This window comes from Pithys albifrons, chromosome 4 (assembly GCF_047495875.1).
Source record: "Pithys albifrons albifrons isolate INPA30051 chromosome 4, PitAlb_v1, whole genome shotgun sequence".
In the NCBI taxonomy this organism is placed as follows: domain Eukaryota; kingdom Metazoa; phylum Chordata; class Aves; order Passeriformes; family Thamnophilidae; genus Pithys; species Pithys albifrons.
This window is the reverse complement of record NC_092461.1, coordinates 19,775,273-19,796,476: the sequence shown is the minus strand read 5'-3', so window position 1 is coordinate 19,796,476 and position 21,204 is coordinate 19,775,273. Positions and strand designations below refer to the sequence as shown.

The 21,204-nt window shown below is 39.5% G+C and overlaps 1 protein-coding gene across 6 annotated transcripts in view; it reads left to right on the top strand.

The window, feature by feature from the left end:
• The window catches only part of FHOD3 (formin homology 2 domain containing 3), a 390,828-nt gene that overhangs the window by 189,986 nt on the left and 179,638 nt on the right, over positions 1 to 21,204 (top strand). For all 6 annotated transcript variants that reach the window (XM_071553603.1, XM_071553605.1, XM_071553602.1 and 3 more), the window contains exon 5: positions 2,984 to 3,089. In XM_071553603.1, the coding sequence (XP_071409704.1) occupies positions 2,984 to 3,089 (106 nt within the window). The remainder of the gene's footprint in view (positions 1 to 2,983; positions 3,090 to 21,204) is intronic.

The following is a 21,204-nucleotide window of genomic DNA, read 5'->3' as shown; positions in this document are numbered from 1 at the left end:
ATTATAGAGAACATCCTAAAGTTATAATGAGTATTTCAGTTTTTATCGTTCACTGAATGTCAACAGCCCTTAATGGCTAAATGCTGTGAAATTTTTTTGGTTTTTGGGTTCAAACTGAAGGACTGTGAGGCTGAACTGCTGTTAACTTCTCTGGTGTAGGGACAATTTTTTTTTTTTGGTCATCCAGCTGTCATATTTTTCCCAAAGAAGCATGGTAGGTCTATTAGTAAGTGTCAGAATTGATTTTTTTTTCTTCACTGAAGGAGGACGCAAACACACCTGAAATCAAAATGCATACTTTGGTATCAACAAAAAATATTTAAAGAAAAAATGAAGGTTTTTGAGCTAGGATAATACTATCTGGAAAATATGGTTATTATTTCAGTCAACAATTTCAATTGTTATATATATTGTTTCTTTTAATTAGACAACTGTTGTCTAAGTATGCATCTATTTGTCATTTGATTTTTAGAAAAACTATTTTTGAGGGTGTCTACCCCACAGGTTTCTTTATTCTGTACAATTCTACCAGTTTCTGTTAGTTCTTCTAAATTCTACATCCTCCCCTCTTTAATGTCCCTTGCCCTTGCTCCCACTACTGCCCACTCTGGGTAGCGGAAATTTGGCACCTTCTTTCTTTAGTAGCAGGGATTTTTTAATCAGGACATTTTTAATTTTCTGATCTTGGCATACAGAGTAACTTGGTTTCTAGACATGCAAAGTATTTGTGAATTATCATGATGTGTAGCTTTAGTTTACCTGAACACTTAACATATTTTCCATTAAGCTTGGCTGACTGATTCCATGGATCTGTTTCCTCTCTTAAGTTTTAGGAGGGCAAGGTTCAAAATTCTTGAAGAATAAGAAATTATTCAGGTATCTTTGAGTTAAAAGCAACATAGAAGAAAGGGATGTATGGAAGGGAGCAGTCACCTGGCAGGCACAAGGGAGAATTCTCTGAATTCTCTGGCTGTGGTTCTGCCTCCCTGCACTCTGTATAAAGTGAGCTGGAATATTGCTTGCTATCTAGTGTGATTTGGATCTCTCTATTGCATGCATACAGATTTATTTATGCATTTATTTGTAGTTACTTCGTTTTAAATCAAGAAACCAAAGTTTAGGGTGAATGAACCTGAAATTTAGATTTGATCATCAAAGAGCATTTTATCTTGGGTCTTTGTTTTATTTTTCCAAGACTCCAGTTATTGTAAAATGTTGCTCTGGAAGTTTACCATGTGAATTTTGTCATCACTTGCTACACTAATTGAGATAAATTGCTTGAGAATTTAAAGTTCAGTCCTCTGACTGGTGGCCTTTGAGAAGGGCTTTGCCAAAGGTCCCTGTGCAGGATTTGACGGTCAGAGGTCCATGTGCCCTGGCTGACCATGCCCTTTCTTATGCCCCTGTCCCGTACATGGGGACATGCTCTTTGGGTTGACAACCTGGCCAAACATACATCCACCTCAGTACCAGCCAAAGGTTCCCTCTGTAAAGCTATTCTGAGCTGCTCAGTATAAATAAGCATCTTAATTCTTTTGTTTTCTTCTAGAATGTCAGAGGGGTGGGCTGCAGGGGAGGAGGGTCTGTACATGCACCTCGAACACACCGTTGGTGCAGAAATCAGTGTGTAATTAGTGCTGCCTGCATTAACAGGTAGCTTGGTCTTGTACCCTCCTGCTGCCCCTCTAGTTATCTCACTGTCTTTTGAGCACAGTAAATGGAAACAGGAAATTGCTTGTCTCCATAAAATTGTGGGCTTGCATCTGTAGTGCCCTGGTCTGACACAGAACTTTGTCAAATTTTTAACTCTTCAGAAAACACTATCAAGGTTTGTATCTAGATACTGAAAAAAAAATAGCACTCTCAAAAGATAAAACATTGAGACTAAAAAATATATTAAAACTTTAGATCAGGTGTACACAGTGGTTAATTTTATCTTATGTATTTTGGGCTTTTAAGATATATGTTTGCCAAGATGTGGGATGTGATTGTGTGCTTCCTCTTTATATACTTTTTAAAAGATAAATCGCCTTTTATCATGTGATAAATTTGTGTATCTATATATGACACTATACTATTTTTAAGTTGTTTTAACTAATTTGACCTCCTGAAACATTGAATGGATTTTTTTTCTCATAATTTCTAAATTTCTCAGAAATTGCCAAATCACCTTACACTCTTAAGTATATAATTTGCTCAACCTATAAGAATTATGTAAATTATCTCTGGTGAAAGAAGGAAATAAGAAACACACTGTCAGGCTGAAAGAAACTTGTAGTAAGCAACTGCCCCTTGGCATAGGAGTTACCTGTATAGGGCCCAGGAAGCCCCTGCTCTCCCTGGTGTCACATGCACCTGTGATATGGATCATTCTGCTGCACTGACTGAAGGCCTGATGGCTACAAGACAGCGAGTCACTTTAGCAAGCATAAGGTCCCATGAAATTTTCTCTTATTTTTGCTGTGTTTTCCATCACAGTGTGGGAATATTTTCTGCTGGTGTCCTTATTGTCAAGGCTATACTTTCCCACTCTGAATATAATGAAGTAATATTATGTTAAGATGATGAATATAATATTCCATTGCAATAAAACCAATTTATGCTAAGGCATAGAAATTATATTCTCTTGTGGATCCTGACACTTAAGGGCTTTAGGAATGTTTGTTTATGTGACGTGGTGATATTGTAGTATTGCAGAGAACGTTTTCAAGCCTTTAATGAAAAGATCAAAAGTAATATTTCACAGATTTTAATTTTCTGAAGTTGATTGAAACGTAAGAGCTTGTTTTCTCATGCTTTGCAGTGATGTATTTCATTCTGACTTTAAAACTCGTAAGTCTTCTGTATAACAGCTTTCATATCAACTTGCTTACATCATGTGAAACATAAAGTCAATTTTACAAGCATACACTTGTTTTACATTATGATATGTCCTGTTTGTTTTTCGAAATTCTAATGAAGCTTTTCATTTTTCTTGTGGCAGGATGACAAGGACTTGGTTCATGAGTTTGTTATTGCTGAAGGTCTGACTTGCTTAATCAAAGTGGGAGCAGAGGCTGACCAGAATTATCAGAACTACATCCTGAGGGGTAAGGAAAGTGTATCCAAAAGCTGATTGTATTGCTTGGAAGCCCTCACAGGTCTGCAGCAATTTGCCATGTAAAATGTCTTTGAACATGCTACTTAGTCTGGTCCTGATTCTTGCATGTCATACAAGAAAACTAAGGGAAGCCTAATACTCAGCACTGGGCAGAGTGAACTGGAATTGGAATATTTGGATATAGATAGTCCCCCCATGGTCTACTTTTTCTTGTAGATTACACTGCAAATCTGCAATTCTAAGAAAGAAAAGCCATTCTAAAACTTTGACTCAATAACTCTGTCAGAGGGCACAGAGTAAAGTAGCTTGTTGTAGTGCGATCATCCCTTGCAAAGGAGCTGCTGTGAGCAGGTTGTACTCAGCAATGGAGCCCTGCTTGGCCAGTGTTTGCCTCCTGTTCTTGCAGCGATGGGTGGCTGCTGACCTCCCAAGTACAAGGATTTTCTCCATGCTGCTTAGATGGTTCAAAAGTGCCATGGAAACACAGAGAGGCAGCACCCAGCCTGCTCTGTCCCTCTGCTGGGGGATGTATTTTTGTACCCCTTCTGTCTGTTGTGGTGCAGCAGAATGCAGTGTCAGCAGTACCCATGGATATCATGCAGTATCTTTGGAATAAACAGTGAGAAAGTCATACCTGATAATGGGTCAGTTGGCTGGAAACAATTTTTAGGTGTCTGATATTTGGAGTTAAATGGGTAATAAAAAGTTTATGTTCTGTTTTTTTGCACTTAAAAGAGAACTGGCAAAGGCAATGTTTGAAGAGTGACATGGAAAAGGTATACTACTGGATTAAAAAGCTGATTTACTCTATTGTGGCACAAATGGATGTGTGCATTTTTCATCTAAGCAGGAAACTCAGGGTGAAAATGTGGACTGCTTGCTCAGTATTTTGAGAGGAGAACAGTCACTCCAAAAGATCTTTACTGCTGCATGATCTCATAGTAAATACAGAGTTGCTATTGAATGTATAGTTGTGGTGGGATTGCTCATTAGAATTTTCTTGGACCAACATTTATAGCTGTATTAGAAATGTTGCTTTGATGTATTTAATTGCTAAAACTCAAACTGCAAATTGAGTGGCAAAAAAAAATTATGAAAATATGTAGGAGGTTTCTATAAGAACCAGTAATGCTAAGTTCTAAAAAGCAACAATTCAAGTAATAAGTGTGGCGTCATGCAAAGACCTTGAAGATAGGACTGTGCAAATACCAGCTTTTGGAGGTGTAAAAGAAACAAACCAGTATCGCACAAATTATGTTTTATGTCAGTAGTTGTGCTTGAATAGTAGTCAAGGCCACAGCAACATGTGGAATAAAATGTATCTGGGAGAAAAATGGCCATATATGCTCTGAGAAAATTCAAACTGGAAACAAAGTAAAACTACCATATAGGACAGTCTAGCCTTTTGTCTAGGGACCTTCCCATTCCTCTCCACTCCCCTCTACTCCTTATATCCTAGTGCATCCAGAATTCATGGAGATAGAATGATCTCTTTCTTCTTGTTGCTGTCAAGAGCTTGGTGTCTCTGATCTATAGTTAGAAATTTTCCACTGACTTCGACGAATGGTAAAGCAGAGCCTTGGTGCCAATATCCACAGCATCACACTAATGAAACTGCAAACTCTTCTTGTTGCATTGTTATTAACAAGTTATTACAGCTTGTTAAATATAAAAACAAACAGACAAAGCAGAAACAAAAGCTAACTATGTAGAAATATGCCATAAAGCTAAAAATATTATTTTAGGAATATGCTTTTAGAGATTGGTAGCTTCTGAAATCAGGTCTTTTTTTTCTCCCTGTTTTGCTGCAATGGGAAGCTGAAGTTTCTCTCTGGGTAGTGTATCCTCGCATCTTTTACAATAATATGATTTTTCTCTGTGATGTGGGTTTTATTTCAGAAACTAAATTGGTCTTGATTGTCTTTCAGGAAGTTCAAAGCTTATTACAACTCCAAGATTATGTCAGCTGCTTTGCAGTTCCAGGAGCCAGCATGTACTTTCTGAATAGGTCTGCATATGCTATGAGATAAAGAAAGGTTTGGAAGTACAGTATAGCCAGATAAGCTTGTCTAAATACATTGAGGAGGGTGCTGAAAAGAACATTAACTATGTCATGTAAGAGTGTTTCTAATATATTATTTTTGGAGGATCATAGTGATTGGTTAGTTGGTATTTTTTATGACAGTTGTATTTAGTGCAGTGCTCTATTTTACTAAACCTGAAGTATTGATGAATAGGTGAATAAATTTTTCTGAAGGTACATGTCAATTAGCACTGAGGTGGTCCCATAAGCTTTAAACTTGGTTTTAAGTAGTGAAGATTTGAGAAGTGAAAAGTAGTCTTTGTCTAGAGTTGTTGTGCCTTGCTGCTGTGATGTCCTTGTTCTGCAGATCCTTTTGGAATGGAATATATTCTCCTTATCTTCACTGCATTTAACCTAAATCATAAATGGCTGGGTTTTTTCCTTAGTTTCATATTTTGGCTGCATTTCTCCAGCATCTTCAGTGTAATTCCCTGTTTTCCTCTTGCAATCCTAACCCAGCTTGCAGAGCTTGTGGCAGTAAGTGGCAGCCTTAGGCATGGCATTGCCTCCTCTGCTTCCAGGGCTCACCCACATGGAGGCTGCCTGTCATCTTGACTGAGAAATTTCCAAGTGTTTCACATGACCTTGTTTGCCTGTACTCATCAAGAAATAGTTTTGTACCCAGAAGGGAAAATAGGCTGCAAATATATGTATGCTCAAGAACTGTAGGTGGTTCAGTGTGTTCAACGTACAAGTTATTTCTTGAGGACGTTGCTTTCCTTTTTCCAAAAGTCTGAATTGTTTCACTCTAATGTTTCCTGGTTGTGAATTTCTGCTTAGGGGTTTTGTCTTGGTTGAAGCCAGACTGAGCTGCCAAAAAAAAAAAGGAATAAATATGAGTCACAAAAATTTTTGTTACTTTAATGGGTAATGAAGAGAAGGTAAATGTGGCTTTTACATACAGTGTTGAGAAATCCAGAAACTTTATTGTCAGGTGCTAAGGAATCACTGTTTGTTTCTGCTCTGGTCCCCTAAACTGGGGCTATTTGACAGTAGATTTCCCAAAGTGTTCCTTTTTGTCAGTGTCTAACCTGTAGCCTGGAAACCAACAGTAGCCAGGACTTCTCTTAAGAGCTACTCCTTCGAAAGACTAGGATCTATAAGCATGATGAACCTCACTGATACCACTGAAGTTAAAGGTTTCTGTCCCAGTTACAAGATTGCAGTATGGTGGATGTTACCTAAATATTCAAAACTAAATGGAAATGGGATAAAGGTAAGTGAAAATGTCCACGACTGATGAGGATTAGCAAAATTCTTATTGTAATTTTTTTAGAGGTGTCCATAATTAGATTAAAGCTAGAGATTGTTCTTCTGGTCTGAAAGCACAAGCCATGTGTCCTGTCTGAGCAGGCAAAGGCCTTGACCTTGCTACAACACAAAATTTCAAGGAACTACAGCTGAGGAAACAAGAGGGAAGCAGCCTGTGCTTATAGTAGACCGTGTTTGAGTCAAATTCAGCTTTTAGATGTAGCTCTGATTTATTGAGAGCTGTGTGCTTATATGGGGAATCGGAAATTGAGTTTCAACTCTGGATGAGAGATGGTTTCAATTTTGTTTGACGGTTTTGAATTTTCAGTGTTTGGTTTTGTTTCAAGCATAAATAAAGAAAAACAAGTGCTTGGAGAAGGCCAAGAGTTATGATTTGAGGTAATATTTGTGCTTTAAGTTAACTCCTCTCCTGTAACCCCCCCAAACCATTATTATAATCTAAAATTAAAGGTAAGTAGAATCACAGATACGTTTAGGTTGGAAAGGACCCTTAAGATCATTTGAATTGAACCATTAACCTGTCACTGCCAAATCCACCACTAAACCATGGCCATAAGCACCTTGTCTACACATCTTTTAAATACCTCCAGAGACAGGAAAGCAAAACTTCAATAATTTATATTTAATTTAATTATCTGGGCAGAAGACTGAGTTGCAGTAGAACCAGTTGTGGGTTTTCCTGTCATAGGCCCACTACATTTCTAATAAAGTGATGAAGTCCTGTGTGTTTCTATAGATATTGATGCAAGCACAGAATATTAAAGTATTGGTCCTTGGTAAGGGATCTGACATTCTCTGAGCAACAATAACATACCATTTAAGAGGATTAAAGGTTGATAAGTTCATACACAAAGTCAACAGCATCTCCAGCCTGAGGAACAGCAGCTTCATTATTATGCCGTGGATTTTTCCTTATAAATAGTAAATGTAGTTTGTTTTGGAATTGCATTTTTACAGGCATGATTTTATCTTCATGAAGATAGAATGAGTGTATATAACAGTGCTCTTATTTTTCCTACTAGTTTTGCAAGGCTTTTCAGGACTTTTAAGTAAATTTTTGAGTGACTTTTATCAAGATAGTCCTATGTGAGTCCCAAAATGTAAATAAGAAAGAACTAAGTATCTTAATAGACTGAAATCATGTGTGAAAAATAACTCCAAGGTACATTCTGATCTTTGTTACATGTTTAAGTTATAAGGGAACCATTAAATTAATTCCCTTCAAACACGATAGCTGCAGTTTCCACAGTTGGGAACTTAACAGTGATGGAGAAGTTCCTAAGAGAACAACTTCCTAAAGTAGGACAATGAGAATTGAGGAGCCTGAAATTTTCCAATCCCTCACTGAGGCATGAGAATGGAGGAATCTTGATTCTTCACCTGTCTAGCTGCTAAATGGGAGCCAATCTTTGCACAGGGATGGATGGAGAGCAAGGCTGTAGGTGTATCTGGGTAGTTACCCTTTTAGTGACCTCAGCTTCCTACTGCAGCAGGGTAATTGTAAATCTGTATTTTGCATGTGCTTTTCATTATATAGTTCAGCATAGCTGACAACAATAAAAAAAAAGGAAAGAAATTGCTACAAGAGCTACTAGATGTAAAGCAGGAAGTGACTTTGCTGTCAGCATTAGGAGGCAGTGAGCTATTTGGCAGGGTGGTTGAACATGCACAGGAGTCACCGGCGTCAGTCAGAACCACCAATGAGTGCCCAGGCAGGGGGTCAGGTTTCTAAATGAGCAGGCAAACAGCTCCATCACTGACATGTACCAAAGCCACTGATGGTTATGCCTATTTATAAAGCCAGAGGCACGCGGTCCCACCTGCATGCCAAGTTTAGAACTAAGGGCTGTGCTGCATATTCTGGGAAATCAGATTAAATTCCTGAAACAACTCAGTGCTGGATGGTAAAAGACCATCTGGTTACTGTCTGTCACCAGGACACTGTGTGTGCCCCTAGATGTCAAGGAGCTAGAGGAAGTTGAAGGTGAGGGTGAGGTTTTGCAAGCAGGCAGTGGAAGCTGCTGCTGATAACCCTTTCGTTCTGAAAGCCAGACATCAAGTTATCAGTGAGCTGGTGGCATTTCTGCATCAAGCCAACTGCTACTAGGAATGCTTGGGGTTTGTAAGTGTGCTCTCTGTAATGGGGAGATGATCCATTTCCAGGAATTGGCTGGCTGTTTTTATCAAAAAGACCCTTAATTATTTACAAGGACACGAGTATTTCCAGTGCTCTTGAACTTTCTTCCCTCAACTTGATAAATTGTGTGGCTTTGGACTTTTGCATTACAGGTTAGATATTAGAAACCATTTCACATGGAGAAGCACGTTCTTCTGCAGTAAGTGTTTGTGAAGCATTTGCAGTAAATGTATGTATGTGAAGCAGGGTTTGGGTAAATAACAAAAAACCAGAAGTAAAGTCTGTGAGAGGCTGTGTCTATTCTTGCTGTTTGGTAATACAGCAGTAAAACAGATGGTAGTAATGTAAGTTTAGTAGTGAAAAGGGAGCTAATATTGAATATTGTGCATACCTTTGCATTATTCCTGTTTCAGTGTGAACTGGAGAACTGTTTAAAGTTTTCCAGCTGCAGAAAAGTATCCCAGCCCCAAGTAAATAGGAACAGACAGCAGCTGATTAGGCTTACCTTTGTATTTCTTTCTTTTTTCGAAACCAAGTATGAAAACTTCCATGTCTTTTTTTAACCAGCATGCGGGTATCCATATACAACTGTGAAGTTCCTGCATGTATCTCTACATATTCAAGTTGTCTTCTCGTGTGCAGTCCTCTAAAATTATGTAAACTTCTCAGCTGATCTCAAAGTAGCTGTAGTAACAGTCTGTGCTTTAAAAAGAAATTGGGTTCCTGTATCTTGATTACTTGGGAATGTTGCTTCTGAGAGACTTCCTGGCAGTCTCCCTGTAAATTCTGTTCTTTGATCTTTCTTTCGAGTCTTTCAGAAGGCTTTTCAGGGTTGGACATTTATCCTGTGGGTATTTCAATATTCATATCCTTCATTTTTATGCTGGACATCAGATCACAGTTCCCACAAGACCATACCAACAGATGGCAATTCCACCTGGAAGCTGTTACACCCACATCGCACAGGGCAGGTCCACGTGGAGATACAGCCTTGGTTCCCTACCACCACTACCTAAAAAACCAAAACAAACCCACCAAACCACAGTTGGGTTAGCAAATTAGTAGCAGATTAGTGTAGCAGTGCTAATAAGACCTGTTAATGAGCAGCATTGCTGAGCTGAGGTACAGGGTGGCTGTGATGCAGCCATGCCATCTCTCTTGGTGAAATGGACTGCACTGCCAGCTTTCCATCAGTGAAGTTTGTAGGTACCATTTGTTGTAGTTCATTCCAAAAATAACAGTCCTGAAAAATCAGACCCATACCTGATAGTTCAGTACCTCTTCAATTACATATGCAGAAACCTCAAGATGTACCTCTTCTTGAAAAGCCATGGAATCAAAAAATGCAAATGGTTTGGCATTCTGATTTATGAACCTTTAAGATTAGAAATGGTGAGATTACAATACTCTTTGTTGTACCAGATAAAAAGGGCACATTATACTATCTCCATGATTAATAATATAAACACTAAACCTCCTTGTCTAAGTAGCTGAATCCTTTTTCACTGCAAATATCTCTTTAAGACTAAATTAATTTGTTTACTTGTACAAGGGTAGTTGGGAGAGCTTGACCTTGAAAACCATGCAGTTTAAAAAGAGGGAAAACTTCTTCCTTGCTTTCCTCTCTATGCTTTTAGCATATCCTTTCTCCATTTCTCATCTGCATATTTCAAAATAATATTTATTAGACCGTTCTATGCCAGATTATACAGATTTTCCTACTGAAGACAACCTCAGGCATTCCCTTAGTTGCTGGAGCAAGCACTGCCCTCTCCTTTGCCCTCCTCCTCCCTCCCTTCTCCCTGGATATGATTCTCGTGCATGATCCAACTGAAAGCAGAGCCAGATGGTCCTCACACACAGCAAACAGTACAAGTCCTCCCAGTTTGGGATGGGAATTGGCACTGAAGCAAATTCGAGTTCAAAAGTTTAACCACCCTATAGTAATTTACACATTTACAAATAAACTGAGCTGTTCCTTGCTCTCTGCATTATACAAAATGACCTTTCATGTTAGGACTTCTTGTGAGGAGGATATAGGATTCTCATGATCTACATGGAATTCAACAGTAACACCACCATAAAATTACGGATTTCCCTTGTTTTTAAAATTGACAGAGGCTGGGAGGCTTTGGGTGGCTCTTTCTATGAAAATGAGTCTTCAGGTTCTGTGTAATTTTTTTTATGCTTTGTGAAATTCCCATGAAATGTGACACCTCAGGCTATGCAGACTCCATGTAAAATGAGGAACTGAACAAGAAAAATGCACATCCTTAACTACTAAGCAAAGAGTAAGTACTTGGGAAGTAGTCCCAGGGGCCTTTAAAGCCATTGTGGATGTTATGTGATTTAACTATGCAAACCTCATGAAAAAGTCTTGAAAACAATGTGCCTATTTCAACTGATAGAAGCATATTACAGCATATAGAAATACCTTTTTGTAGTAATCTCATAGCCTGAGAGTATCTCATTAGAGAAGGAGAAAAAATGTAGAAAATAAGCCAGCACAGACATGAATACTTACACAAAGTATTCAGCTGCTAGTAATTTCACTTTTAATTATTTGTATTGAATATATGCACATAAAACATCTTAAAATGTGGTTAGGAAATTTTGATGGTAGTTGCTAGGGTGCCACACAGAGTGCTCTGTCCTCATAAAGAAGCAGGGAAAATTAAGGACTTTAAAGGAGAAGTGGCAAAGACAGGGCCAAATGTGTAGGATACTTGGAAAGAACTGGCTGCTGTTACATGAAAGTGATTATTGTGTCATATTAGGACATGACAAAAATGAGAATCTTTAAATACCTTCAGAGTTAAGTTTCATAACCAGATACGTTAGAATTATTTTGTTACGTATTAGCCCTGTGTGGAATTTTTGCAGATGTGTGTGCATATGGATTTCTATGATGTTCCCATAGGTGCAATCAGAATACTGGAGCAGAGGATGCAAACTCTTCAAATACTTATTTTCAATATCCTAAGGCAGTGACCTAGTTTTAAGCCTCTGATCACTACTGCATCAAATATTAAAAAATTGTAGATTGAAGAACTTAAATGCTACGTCATGGGACTTACGTGTATTAGCACAGTATTAATTATTAACTCATCATAAATGCTCTCTTCATAGATATCTGTCTAAGAAAAACTGTAGAATATTCATAGCCTGATGACAGCAAGGGATAATCTTAGTGAACATATGGGAATATTAATGTTTCTTTTTCTGTTGTGGAGGGTTTCTTCTGGCCTGTTCTTCTGCACAGCCCTAATGAGCACAGTCAAAGCAGCACATGCCTCTTGGGAAAGCAGGAGTAGCAAATAGCTGCCCGTGTACTTGGGACGAATGAGAAAAGGGAAACTTCTTGCTGCTTTGTAATGAAGTACATAAGGACCAGCTCACTTGGTGCCAGCACTAGTTATTGCACTCCTCCTCTGCCTTCTCCGCCACCTTCTTTACACAGGACTGGAGACGCTGGTGGTGGCACTGGAGTGACGAGGAGAATGTGGTCTGGCATCCTCCTCCCCATATGTATATGAAGGTTGACAGTGGATGCGTAGGCAGGGGCTGAGAAGACTGGATAAGGCAACAAATTGGAGGTGCCATGTAAAGGCAGACAGGGTGTTATATCTTCCCTTTTCAAGCCACAGAGAGAAGAATTGTTCATGGGACTCCCTGTCTGCTAGTGGGGGGAACCAGAAGTTATCCCATTCCTACAGTTTTAAAAAAAGTGAGGATTGCAAAACTATTAATTTATTAATTATAACATGATTTCTTTTTCTCCATATTGTCAGGCAATAAGGAGGTGGGTTTTTTTCTGTTTCCAGTGTGTGAGGCGTTTCCAGCTTTTTCCATTTCAATTCTTGACAGTAAAGCTTGTGCTGTCAAACCAGGAGAGGAGACCGTGCCTACCTCCCGCACCCAAGCAATACAGCATCACTGCCTTGCACTAGCATCTAAACATAAAGTACCTCTGTTGTTTAGGGTGTGTTTTTCAATAATTTATCATTTTGAGGTTTCTTCCCAGGCACTTGAGTGAAGAGAGTTTACTGATGCAGGTGCCATGCCAATAAGTAGTTTTTTTCCTTTGCCTCTTTTGGTTTGTTTACAGTAAGGAAACAAATATTCTTCCCTCCTACAACCTTACAAGTGCTTTGGTTTCCTCACACACACTCCTGGAGATGATGAACATGATTAAAGGAAGAGGGAGGGGGCATTCAGGGTGTATGGGAATCAGGAGGACCACAGGGTGGTGCGCCTTAAGACCAAGGCTGGACTATTTCAGCCCCACAGGTTGGTGTTTCCTAAAAGCAATGAGTTATAGGATTAGGGTCTTGTATTGATGCTGAATTTGCTCAGCAATCTACAGATTTCTGGATGAAAGAGAATATAGAGAGGAGGAGTTCCAGATTTGTGGCTCAGGGACTCCATGTTGTATCAGGCCTGAAAGGAAAATGGTATGTGAGCTACTGATGGGTTCTTCATAAAGAAAGGTGTCCCTGCTGCTAGAAAGCCAAGGAGGATTGACATGTCTCAGGAAAAGATTATTTTTTAAGGGCAGATTCTAAGGATTGCCTTGAATGAAAGGCTGGGATGGCAGACTTTGTTTTGGAGTTTGCTATTTTTTCTTTTGGCATTTAAGTTCCCTGAAATGGAGAAACTGTAAAAATACTGTTGTGTACTCTGAGCAGTGCCATCAAATGGCTCTGCTGTTACAGCACATTGACTTGAGTGACTGAAGTGCTACTCAGGATTTGCTGTATCTACTGTGTGTTTTAAGGTAGGTTTCTTTATGTGACAGGTGGGGTCTTAAAGACTTGTGCAAATACTGGGCAATATCCTGTGTTCTCCTACTTAACCTTCCTCCTTCTATATGTTATCACCGGCTTAGACAAGGATCTCAACTTCCTCTGTCTCGCCTGTCTCTGACCCTGCCCCCATCCCTGCCACACCCCTGCCCCCAACTTCCTAATGTTGTACTCCAAATCCCTTCTTCACAGACACCTTTCTAATTTTTTAAAATTATGCCCCAAATTGGCTTTTGGTACAGTGGGGTTGCACAGCACTTACTCCTGATGAGCCTCAAGTGTCTGTTATAGCAAGGGTTGCTGTTTGCAGACTCTCATCTGGGTGTCCTCAATCTCAGCAGCCTGCCCAGCATGCAGAGCAGCCTCGGGAGCACATACTGTTTCCCACTCAGGCAAAACCCACTCAGTGGGCAAAACCTTTGCTTGAAAAGCAGCAATTTTAAAACACATTTTACAGATTCTCAAAATTCAGTAAGCTTGCTTTAGTGTTTAGGTCAATATCAGTGGTGTTAACATTGATTGTAATATGTATTAACTCGATGTATTGGTTGCTAAGAATATTCTTTTATATGTGCTTGTGATAAATGTTTCTTTTGTTGTCTAAGATGATTATAGACAAAAGCACTAAGGATACTGTTGAGGTCGATAAATAAAACTCTTGAAAATTAGAAATGCTTGTACGAGTTTACATTGCAGACATACATGCCCCCTTTGTGTGGCAGCTGCTCCAGCCTTTGATCACACACTGGTACAGCTTTTTCTGCGGCTGCTCTGCTTCAGCTACTGAGCACCATCACACCTGTGCACTTAATGAACGCCTTCTAAATAGCTTGTCTTATCATCAGTCCTTCCCAAGGCCTTGGGATTTACTTTATGCTGTGCAAACTTATAAAATGTTTGTTTTCCGCATGGATTTTTCAGTGGTTTGTCACTAAATGTTATCCAAGAGCTGAAAGGGCAGCATTATCTTCATGTGGCTGATAAGGAAATGAGGCACTTGAAAACAGACATTCTGAATTCAGAAAGATTCAGTAAGTGCTGTTTTGGGCCTTGTCCTTGGGCTGGTATTTCAAACTTGACATGGTGCTTTCTGTTTATTTTTTTTTTGATCTTTACCCCTACAGTTTCTTTTTCTATTCAGACTCTTGCCCAGCCTGTCCAAGTTTTCTTTCTCTGATTTGTCTGTATTTTTTGCTTTTCACATCAACTTCCTTTAACCTACATCAGTCTGTCAGCTTATTTACCTAATCTATTCAAGAATGTTCATAAATCCATTTACATTATTTTCTTCACCAGTTTAAGCTGCCTTAAATGCTTTTTCTTCCCATCACCTCTTCTGCCTGTGCTCTGTCTGTACTGGGTTCTGTGCTTGTGTGTTGGTGTAATGAATTTGATAGAGGAATGTCTTCATCTGAGAAATGGGTATGCAAAAGTGGATATTTTTCTATTGTTTTGAATTAAAGTTTTTAAAACTTTTGAATTACTCGGATTTTCAATGGTGGGACACAAACTCCTGTACCAGCAAACTCCTGTTTTGACCTGAGACAAACAAATAAGGGAGAGTGTTGTAGTGCCACTATCAAGAATGTAGTCACAGCTCTGGTATCTTATCTCTTGTACATGTCTTTCCTCAACATTACTGACATCAGCCCTAATATGTATGTTCCCTCCAGACAAATAGCTGTTAGTCTTTCCCTTTAGTTTCCTCATTTTTCCTTGTCACTTCATCTCTTTTCATAACTCTCAGACACTCATCAGGTTTTCTGTCAGAGTTTGTCCCTCTTTCATTTTCTGAAACATCTCTATGTTTAAATTCTGTGTCCTTCAGTGTCCAAATCAGAATTCTTCTCCTTACCATCTGAGTAATAACACAGTTTCTTTAAAAGAAAACCAAAAAAACCTCATGAGCTGCTTGCTCTTACTTTGAGTGCCATGGCCTTCGCTGGTGGGCAGCAGCTGTGAGCATTATGGGGATATTTCGTGCTCCATGAAGTATTCAGAGGTTTCAGCTGATTGCTTATGTTCAGTAGAGGCTATTGAAGTGTCAAACACTTATTTAAAAACCTTAGAGTCACACAAAGTTTGGACACATTTTAATGTTGTCCATATGAACTTTTTCACTGACATGAGGTTATAATTTCCTGAGTTTTGCAAAGAGCTCAAAATCAAAAAATACTCCAATTTCCAAAAATATTCTCAACAGTATTTTTAATTCCAGTGAGTTCTTTTCCTCCTTTTTTCTCCTGCCTTCCAGAAAACCACCCCAAATATAATAAGTGTTAGAAATTTTCCATGAAAATAAAAGGTGTTGTGTTTCAAACACCACACAGGAAGTTTCAGTCCAAACTCAAAACTTGGTGAAAATATGGGCAAGTAAACCCAGGAGTGTTTTGATGGGAATTTTAGTAGGAAGCCTGTCCCATATGTAGTGAACCTTCAATTTTACTGTTGTGAAGCTGATGACTCACTTTAAATGCTGAAAGTGCATAGGAAACTAGTACTTTATTGTCTAGAAGTATAAAATTCTTGTGTTGCTTTATTCTGGTCTTTAGTAATGTGATTTGATGGGATTACTGCTAAATCAGTTACACTGAGAGTGTAATTGTTTGGGGTTTGCATACAAAGAACTGACCTGTTTGGGTTTTTTTAATTTAGTGTTCCAATGTTGAGTTCTTGTGTAACATCTTCATCATGAATTCATAGAGCAAGACCTGATTGAGAAGTAAATGTTTATCAGAAATGTCTGTTGGAATCTTGCCTTTGTATCAGTCCTTTGGAATCTATAACAAAAGTTAAAGATATAGGAAGTATCATTTGAAACAATTGCATTTAACTAGATTATAGGGCAGGATTTGTCTCACCTAATTCCAGTTACCTTATCTCAGGTAGTTAGCTAGGCTCTTTGAGCAGGAGACAACCCAACACACCCTTGTGATGAAACTGGATTTGCAGTACGTACAACTGTCCTGGCATACTTGGGACTGTCAGACTGCTCTGGATGGGGGTCAGCCTGCCCCATGGGACTCGGTCAGAAAAAGACTCTTGTTCTGTACTTTGTTCCACTGGAACTGAATGATCCCTAAAGGCCCTGCATTTTCAAACACTGACCTTGGTTGATTCCCATGGCTGGCATTCATGGATGGCAGACTTGTCATTTCAAGGGGGTTTAGCCTCTGCTGAAGAAAGACCTGAGTACGTCTTCAGGAAAGCAAGCCCTTCTCCTATTTACTAGCCCATGCCAACAGAGCCAGCTTTGTGCCAAGAAAACCGTAATGTGTGTCCTTCCAACCCTGACATAGCTCTGCGTGGTTGGATGTGCCACCTGAAGCCAAAGCCATTGCGCATGGTGACCCGTGTCGGCCCCGAGGTGGTTGGTTGGGTACCATGGACAGGGGCAGCTCAGCCACAGCCTGCTCAGGATTTGGAGCTTAACAACCTTGTTGAAAAACACAATGAAAGCCTGCATAGTTGGTGCCAAATCAGTTATTAATGATTGCATGCAAAATAGCTAAACCTTCCTGAGCTCTTTCTTACAGGCATCCCAGATCCAGTCCTCCTATGCAATTATGTTTGGTCTAGAGCTATTCAAGGCTCTTAAAATGCTGTCTGATAAAGAAATCTGCTACTGCCTGAAACTTGGAGAAAGCACTACAGGTGTTCATGGAGTTGTCTCTTGGAGTGTTCCCCAAGTGGTGCTGAGAAAACCCTTTCTGGATGCCTATTTGAATGAATTTCAAGTAGTCATGGCCTGCACTCTGTATGTGATACTTCATTTGACCACAGTGATGCTGTGATCTTAAGCAGCCTTTCCCCCAGTGGCATTAGAACTTCACGTGAGCTAACTTGTAGTGGAAGTATTGACATGCTTCTCCCAGATGTGTATCAGAATAAAATTGCTTAGTTAAAATCAGAGTATTCAGACTGATGTTTGGCTGTGCTTATCCACAGAGGGCTGTTCTTAGAAACATGACCTTGCAAAGGTTGTGGCAGAAGAAAAATATTGGGGTTTTTGTTTGACATTTTCTACCCTAAATTATTTCACTGCTGATATTTGACATCATGTGCTTGCTTCAAATAAGACCAGGTACTATATTTATATATGTTACACGTTTTGGTCAGGAAAACAATGTTAACTTGAAAGACTGAAGCTTCTTATTTCTAATAAACTAAATATGCAATGCTCAATTACCCCATGGGTACCTGAAGAATAACTAATGGTTACTCTCAAGAATCTGAAATGTCTTGGTATGCGGTCAATGTGAATAAGACATTATGTGTTCTGTTCTTGATTTAGGGGTTCTTCTTCCATTCTTCACTTGTAGTTATCTGGGAATCAGAGGAGTGTTATGGCTGCTCTAGCCTTTGTGCGTGGCATAGTGAGGAGCCATGTGCCAAGTCTTAGTGGTTCCAGGGGGAATGATGTGTACTTGAGCACAGCTTCAGCACTGTCATTAGTGCAGGGGCTCTGACACAGTGCCTTAAAATGTTGTTTCTTCCCAAAGCTATGGAGGGGCATGGCAGTGATGATGTTGGCCTTTGAATTAAACACATATATGAAATACAGGGAAAGTAAACTCCTGGGATACTTATTTATAGCTAGGTTGCTGGTTTTCCCAGCATGTGTTCTCAGCAGCACTTTTTTGCCTGCAAAACTGAGGGACAGCATGGTGAACACCAGTGCTCTAAGTTGCAAGGCAAGCTTAAAGAACACTGAATTATTAGAAAGATTATGTACTGGGTTCTTTGGGTTTTCAGAATGATTTCTGCATGTAAGAGGTTATAGTATTTTTAAGTTGTACTCTGTAGTCAAAGGACCAAGAAGCTTGGAGATGATTGTCTACTAATGACTTCACTCCAGACCTGAGCTTGTAGTTAAAACATAAACAGATTGCTGTGGAGTTACAGGACCTGCTCCTTATAAGGTGACAATGCAAGAAATACTGTTCCTTCTGTTTGCAAATGTCCCTTGAAACAACTGCTACAGCATCCAAGCACAATATGTATGCATCATGACGAAGCCAGCACAGTTGTGTCTTTAAATGTTGTAAACCAGGATGGTTCCTACCAGTGGTAATTTGTAAAGTTTTATTTCAAGCTAGATTAAGATCTGATGGGCTTGGTTGTGCTTTTGTTTATTGTGCTGACGTGAGTAGGAGTTAACTCTTGACATGTGTGTGAAACACACAGATTTGGTCCAGAATCTTAAATAATAAAAAGCATTAAGAGTCTTCCATATTTATTTCCCTGTCACTTGTAACATTCAAGCAAACAAAAACACAGCAATCTTGATGAACACATTAATATTAAAATAATCTTTATTTTTCTTGCATGGTTGTATTGATATTTACTGGCCATTTTATTTTGCAAAAGGAACCATGAAACATGAGATTTTTTATGTAAATGCTCTGAAGTCTTTGGAAAAGTTCATTAAAAATAATGAGGGGAATACAGTGCTGCTTTAGCTGAAGAGCTCATTTTTCAATAGTGTTCTTTCATGTCTATTTATAAGTTAAAAAAAGTTTTAAAATTAAAACAGCTGATTGCCAGATCATCCTTTTAGAGCACAAGCACATTATATATATAATGAAATGCCTGTAGATGTCTTGCTATATGCTTCATATACAATACATAAGACTGCAATTTCTCTAATTAGAGTGATTTTTATTTTTGTTTGGCATTTCTACTTTCGCCCCAACAATTGTGTTTCCAAAGAGAACCACATTACATTAGAGGGTGTTTTTATATGCTCTAGTAACTTCAAGAAATTTTACATCTATGTTCTTCTTGCTGCTAATGAAGAACATTGTGTGCTATATTTTTGGAAATTATTTCCTTTTTCTGTCATATTTTTTCAGTCAGATGAAATTCAGAGAGCTTTTAGTCAAAGAAAAGAACATTTCCAATTTTTAATTTTCTGCCCTTGATAATTCACATCTTCTTTATGTCACCTTTACTTCCAGCAGATAAGATCCAGCAAATCAAAACTGTAGGCACAGCTTTGCGTTTACAAAGCAATATTCCCACTGTAAGAGGTGTTAAGCTTTCCTTTGGCATCACTTTGCAACACTGCAGGTTATTATGTGTGTCTGTCAGTGAAAAGACAGCTTCTGCTGTCTCTGCTCTTAACTGGAAGAACTTAGGGAAAACATTAGTTTGCTGTTCCAAAAAAGCAACGAAAAACGTTCTCTTCCTGTCCTCCTGCACTGCTGCTGTTTGTTCCCATATTCCACACCATCCACTCCACTGGAATGCAGTGCTGACCTGGTTTAAATTCACTGGTTTCCTATTTTATATGTTGGGTCAGTTGAAGTTCTTTCAGTTCTCGATCTGGTTATTCAAGGGCATGTATAAACAGCTGCAGCAGCTCAAGGGCAAGTGGCTCCCTTGATCAGGACAGGGCAATCATCTTCCAGCGGTAGCACTGGCTTTTTCGAAGTGCAAGTGTAACTCTTGCTCCAGTTATTTGACTGAGACATCTTTGTTTTATTCCCACTGTTACTGGCCTGGGATGTGATGTTAAGCTTAGCACTTTTGGCTCCACCTGTTTCAATCTGACCAGCTGTAAAATCTTGTACTATTATATTTGCTTTTTCTATTTTGGGTTTGTTTTTTGTTTTGTTTTGTTTGTGTGGAAAAATTGGATATTATTAAATATTTTCTCAAACTTGCATGGAAAACACTTACACTCAACATGACCTGACAATGTCTGTTTGCAGCCCAGGAAGTCAACTGCATCCTGGGCTGCAGCAAGAGAAGTGGCCAGAAGATCAACAGAGATGATTCTTTCCCCCTACTCTGCCCTCACACGACCCCATCTGGCATCCAGCTCTGGGGCCCCCAGCACAAGAAAGAGGTTGACCTGCTGGAGTGAGTCCAGAGGAGAGCATGAAGATGGTCAAAGGGCTGGAGCACATCTCTGTGAAGATGGACTGAGAGATCTGGTGTTGTTCAGCCAAGGGGGTGAGAAGACTTTGGGGAGATCTTACAGCACCTTCCAGTACCTGAGGGGAGCCAGCAAGAAAGCTGGAGAGGGACTTTTGACAAGGACATGCAGTGATAGGACAAGGGGGGAATTGCTTCAAACTGTGAAAGAGGGTAGATTTAGATTAGATATTAGGAAGAAATTTTTACTGGGGGATGATGAAGCACTGGCACAAGCTTCCCAGAGAAATTGTGGATGCACCATCCCTGAAAGTGTTCAAGGCCAGGCTGGATGGGGATTTGACCAATCAGGTCTAGTGGAAGGTGTCTCTGCCCATGCCGAGGGGCTTGGAAGATGATCTTTAAGGTCTTCTCTAACTCAAGCCATTTATTATTTCTAACACTTCAGGCTTCTCCTCATTGTGATCAGAATCAGTTTATGATGCTTGAAGGCAGAAGCAACAGAGCCCTTTCTGCTGCCAGATGAGGAGGTGGAGCCTGCAGTGGCAAAAATGGGAAGGACAGCTGGAAAGTGGCCTGGAGACCTGTATTTGCTGCTGCTTCAGAAGAGATGGAACAGAGCAGTGAGTGGTTGCCACTGCTTGGACACATCTCCAGCAATAACTACCACCCTTTGCAGTCTCGTCTCTTCATTTTGTTCCCACGGGCTGAACCAACCTGTCTCTTAGCACAGCAATGCAACTCTGTGGCTGTTTGACTCTTCCACTAGTCTACTGCCCTAGGGAAATTCTCATACTATGGGAGTGTGAGCTATCACTGTATTTCTGGAGTTACTTCTTAGAAGATGACACTGGTTTATTAGAGACTGGGTAGAGAAAGGGAAGATAGGAAAATTTCTTAGTTGGAAAAAGGACTAAAGCTAAAG